The sequence below is a fragment of the Neltuma alba genome, unplaced genomic scaffold (genome assembly GCF_004799145.2).
Source record: "Neltuma alba isolate B1F8T4 unplaced genomic scaffold, ASM479914v2 tig00000105_pilon, whole genome shotgun sequence".
Lineage (NCBI taxonomy): Eukaryota > Viridiplantae > Streptophyta > Magnoliopsida > Fabales > Fabaceae > Neltuma > Neltuma alba.
The window spans coordinates 1-5,014 of record NW_021631921.1 but is presented as its reverse complement, the minus strand read 5'-3'; the positions used below and the strand labels follow the sequence as shown (position 1 = coordinate 5,014).

Genomic DNA, 5,014 nt, shown 5'->3' with positions numbered 1-5,014 from the left:
TCAGGTTAATTATATAGAATTGGGAGCAAAAACAAATTCAATTTACATTAATATAATATAATATTTCGTTGCATAAAGATTATTTGGATGGGACATTATAAAGTTATAATATTAGCATGCGGTCCACTGTATAATGATACTGGGTAAGATTAGTATGAATTGCTTAATATCATGTCATATCAACTAATTCTTCCTATATCCCAATTTATTGCTGCAGAATGAATAATGCAAGAGTCGTAAGGAGGAGTGAGTTTCCTTCTTACAGGGAAACTCGTTTTGTGCGCAATGAAACTTCTTATCAATGCAGGAGGCCGTCCACTTCTGGTAATAATAATGCTTATCGCTGCAAGAGGCAGTCCACTTACTCCCATAATAACAAAAAATGTGAAGCAGACGGCAAAAGGTCTCTAAGCCCAAAGGCAATTCATCTCAAATTTGCAAATATTGGATCAATGGAAACTGCGTCCATGGTGATCACTGTTGGAACTTGCATTCTTGGTTTTATGGCGATGGCCTTTCTATCCTCACTAAGCTCCACCAACACAAGACGGTACCTACTTGACTTCCATTATTTGCCAATATCAGTATATATGCTTGATCTTGTTTCTTTGCCGGATCTTATTTCAGTACTAAACTTTGAATTGAGGTTTATATTTAGGAATGAGTTCAACTCTCTTTTTAGTTTTTATATAAAGGATTGGTGGGGTAGCTTTTTGGTCAAGTACTAAACTTTGAAATATGATTACAGATTATGACTGGGATTACACTTCCAGTCGGATCGGACAAACTCTTTTCTTGTAGCACCGATAGGACACTTCGGGTATGGGACTGTCATACGGGTGAATGTGTTAATGTGATAAATCTGGGTGAAGAGGCAAGGTGTTTGATCAGTATGGGTTCATGGGTTTTTGCTGGTTTGAAGAATGCTGTTAAGGTAATTGAGCTCTTAAACTTCTTGATCATATGATGATTGTGTTTTTGTTTTGTCTTTCATCTTTTATATGATCATTAGGTTAATTAATCAGAAATTAAACTTGTACGTGGTTGTGGTTATTATATATGAAGGCATGGAACATTCAGACTGCTGCTGAGATCACTCTTGACGGACCTAAGGGTCCTGTACTTTCCATGGCTGTTTGCAACGAAAATTTTTACTGGAGCTATGGTACGTAATTGGTTTTACTAGGTTCTTTTCACTTCATTAATATTTGTTCTCTTCTCTCTTATTATAATCTCATACTATGTTTCCATGCCATAGGATGGTGTTATTTATGCATGGAGACTCACTTCTGAAGCAAATTTTCCATTTAAACCAGTAGCAACATTGAACGGCCACACCAGAGCTGTCGTTTCCTTAACTGGTGGACCTGGGTACAAGTTATATTCAGGTTCTGTGGATCATAGCATCAAGGTACATAGTTTTTTCAAGTTAGTAACTTTATTAATCTTCCTAAATTAGTCAACTGAAAGAGCGGAGTTAGTAAGTTGTTGTTGAATTCATTTGAGAGGATTTAATGATTTCTTGTTTTTTTCAGGTTTGGGACCTCAACACATTACAATGTACCATGACGTTGAAAGGGCACACTGATGTAGTGACATCCCTTATTTTCTGGGACAAATACTTATTTTCAAGTTCTTTGGACAGCACAGTAAAGCTTTGGACTTCAACTGATCATGAACAATCAACTATGGAAGCAGTGTACACGCATCAAGAAGAAAGTTTGAGTTTTACTTCAATAAACAGTAGAGATTCATATGCATGTTATATTGTGAGAAATCATTCTAATGTATAGTTTTGGTGATATTATATTATAGGGTGTGGTTAGAATCAACGGCATGATTGATGCAAAAGGGAAACCCATATTGTTTTGCTCCTGCAGCAACCATTCAGTTAGCCTGTACGAAATGCCAACGTGAGTAGACTTCATGTTTCCATTTTTATTTTTGGTTTTAATATTGTATAAATAAATATATATATATATATATATATATATCAGGCCTTGATAGGATCTGGGGTGTTTTTTCTGGTTAGGTTTGCTGCAAGAGGAAGATTATTCTCAAAGCAAGAGATTAGAGTAATAGAAGAAGGCCCTGGTGGACTCTTTTTCACGGGAGACGGCACTGGTTTGCTCACTGTCTGGAAATGGCTAGCAGATGAATCGGAGCCTATGGCCTATCTTCATGATTCCTAATTTTTTTCCTTTATGTTTACCCTTCGAGTTTGTATATATTTTCCTTGTCTTGTACAAGATCTAAACAAGATGTTTCTTTCTATTTCAAGTTTTGTTTGTATAACATTATGTAGATATATTCAATTCCAATTTCAGCTCAATCAACAACTCTGGTTGTGAAAATTGTATAGATTCATTCCCATTTGTATTCTATCATTTTAAAATTTGTTGCAACTAAAATTAAATGATAATTGTGAAACTAGAGATAAAGCTAACTGATTCAAATTAATTTGAAACAATTATGTACATGATGTCAGCAGTAATTCGAAAACAAATGTTTTTCCTTGTGTGATGGATTGTAATGATATTGATATTAATTGGAAAAGTTTTTTAAAACATTGTACTGATTCTTGAAAAGGAATCAATATGCTAAATTTTGTTGCATATCTCATGAGGCCACAAATATTTCCTGAATTTTGGATCATGTACAGATAACTTGCGTATAAAAAAATAATCATCATAAAACACATCAAACAAGTTTACAATTACGGTAAAAACAACAGTAGTAGTAGTAGTAATGTTGCTTTGGTGGAACTACGTATTTATCATATTTTGATTGAAAAATCTGAAAATAAAGACATAAGATAGTTCCTGGTCAAGAAAAAGATATAAGATAGTTCACTTGCAACTGCTGAACAAGATCCTCAAGAAACTTTTCCAAGTAATCATCATTCAAGGAAAACCAACACTAATGTGAAACAAAGAATAAGAAACTCAAAATGAATAGTTATGATATACAAGGCTGCAGAAACATTTCAACAATCAACTTCACTCTAATATATATATATATATATATATATATATTGATATTACAATGATTAGATCAGTCCATCAACTTGACAATTCCTCTATGATAACATCATACCCATCATAAAATCAGCAATAAGCACCTATGTTGCAATTAATGTCTCAAAACATAGGTAGAACATCATGACACAGTTACACAAGACAAGCCATTTCAATTATTAAAGTTACATACAACAGGAGCTACTTTTTCAGCTGCCTATTACAGTACAAGATAACACAATTTAATTTTCTAATACACGTATAGTTCAGTTTAGATTCAGATCCCAAGGCTTTGTGTTATTCACGAGCAATTTGTTTCATAACTTGCAAGTCCCAACAACTCCGGACCTTCCAACCGAGGGTTATTCTCAAAGCTGCAGAATTGAACCCCAAACAAAGAAGGATTTAGATTGACCCCTTTAGCGAATAGATAAGGAAGAAGAACAAACAGCTAATAGTGCTTTTAGTCCCTTGACATCACATAAGGTTTTATTTTGGTCCTTAATTTCATGCAATTCCTTTTCATTCGTCTAATCCTAATACTTTTAATAAAATATGCCGATCTTAAAATTTTAAATGTTGACAAAACATTCTCAAATACTGATATATTGAGCTTAAGTATTGGCACAAAAAATCATCGAGTCTAATGATGGTAGGATTAAAGGACAAAAGATACTTTATAAAATTATGAGGCCAAAATAAAATTTTATATAAATTTTGACAATTAAAAGTACAGTTTTGCTATATACAGGAAGAAACTCAGGTTCCCATGCTTTCAGAATCAGTGTGCCAGGGGGGAAAAAAAGGAATGAAAGCAAATGAAAAGTTACAGAAACAAGAACAATCTGATCGTCTCCACCAGAGCGCTATCATACAATTCATAGCTGGCTGCCAGCAAGGGACATGATATGTGGAAATTAATTATTCATGCAATATTGTTTTCCAGGTTAATTATTCATGTTACATTTATTCCAACTTCAGTAACATATTTGCGACTGAAGAAGGATACTTTCACTTGTCCAACATCAGTTTTTAATCTAATTATCTGATTTTCGATTAGTTGCAGCATGAAGACCAGGTTTAGCCATTGACAAATAGACATAAACCCATTTGCCTAAAACCATAAACGAGAATTCATAAATTGATTGGGAAAATTAGACAGGAAACACCAAGCGCACTAGCAAAATCATACATTTTATCACTGCACTATGCATATTACACAACATTCAGATATGAACTTCACGGTTTATTAAGAGCCCTGCAGTTAGGATGTCTACAATGTGCAAACTGCAAAGGGTACATTTGGTGACTGAATACAGCAGGAAGTGTAAGGGTAAATTTGGGGCCTAAACAATTTCATATTTCGATTCTTTATTTTCCTTTGCAAAAATTAGTTATTCAGAAAACGCATTTGTTTTATGAAGTGAAAATGGTATTCATCTTTTGTTTTTGAATCAACCAGACATAAGTGCCATTAATACTACTTGACTTCGGATTTTGACAAGATTAGTTAATTTTCTTTAATTATTTTACATATATACCCATGCAAAATTACAAAAATGCCACCAGTTATTTTGTGTAAAAACTGAAAACATCTTTCACAAGTTTCCAATTTGCAGTTTCAGAGCATGGTTCTGCTGCTAATAGACAGGAAGCATATTAACAATCAAAAGCCAGGACATCCATAGCATCTGAAATCTCAATCAACAATCTCAATGCTTAAGCAACACACTGCAATTTGCAACCAACAGACACTAATACAAAGCGACATGAATTGCTCCACTTCAAGAAAACAACGGCATTATAGTTAAGAATTAGAAGATAAATATATTTGGAAACGTACTTATTCAATGGAATATGCTCAAATGGCCCTGCCATAGGAATTGTTCCGCATAAATCATTGTTGGACACATCCTGAAGAGAAAAGTTAGAGTGCATGGGTGTTACTTCAGAATACCACCATAAAATGGCACCATAAAGAAAACAATGACTTACAA

At 33.8% G+C, this 5,014-nt stretch overlaps 1 protein-coding gene and 1 long non-coding RNA gene across 2 annotated transcripts; one reads left to right on the top strand and one right to left on the bottom strand.

Moving 5' to 3' along the window:
- The first annotated feature begins 285 nt into the window (after positions 1–285).
- On the top strand, positions 286–2,192 carry LOC114720141 (zinc finger CCCH domain-containing protein 48-like). The gene is given in 9 exon segments (XM_028906087.1): positions 286–324; positions 404–550; positions 749–934; positions 1,066–1,145; positions 1,147–1,165; positions 1,259–1,411; positions 1,536–1,721; positions 1,816–1,913; positions 2,033–2,192. Coding segments are annotated over 9 exon segments (1,068 nt in total).
- An 827-nt stretch (positions 2,193–3,019) lies between these two features.
- LOC114744820 (uncharacterized) lies at positions 3,020–4,939 on the bottom strand. The gene is made up of 2 exons (XR_003740152.1): positions 4,861–4,939; positions 3,020–3,391 (listed from the first exon to the last, which is right to left on the bottom strand). It is a non-coding gene; the product is annotated as an uncharacterized LOC114744820 (long non-coding RNA).
- Between the last annotated feature and the right edge of the window lie 75 nt (positions 4,940–5,014).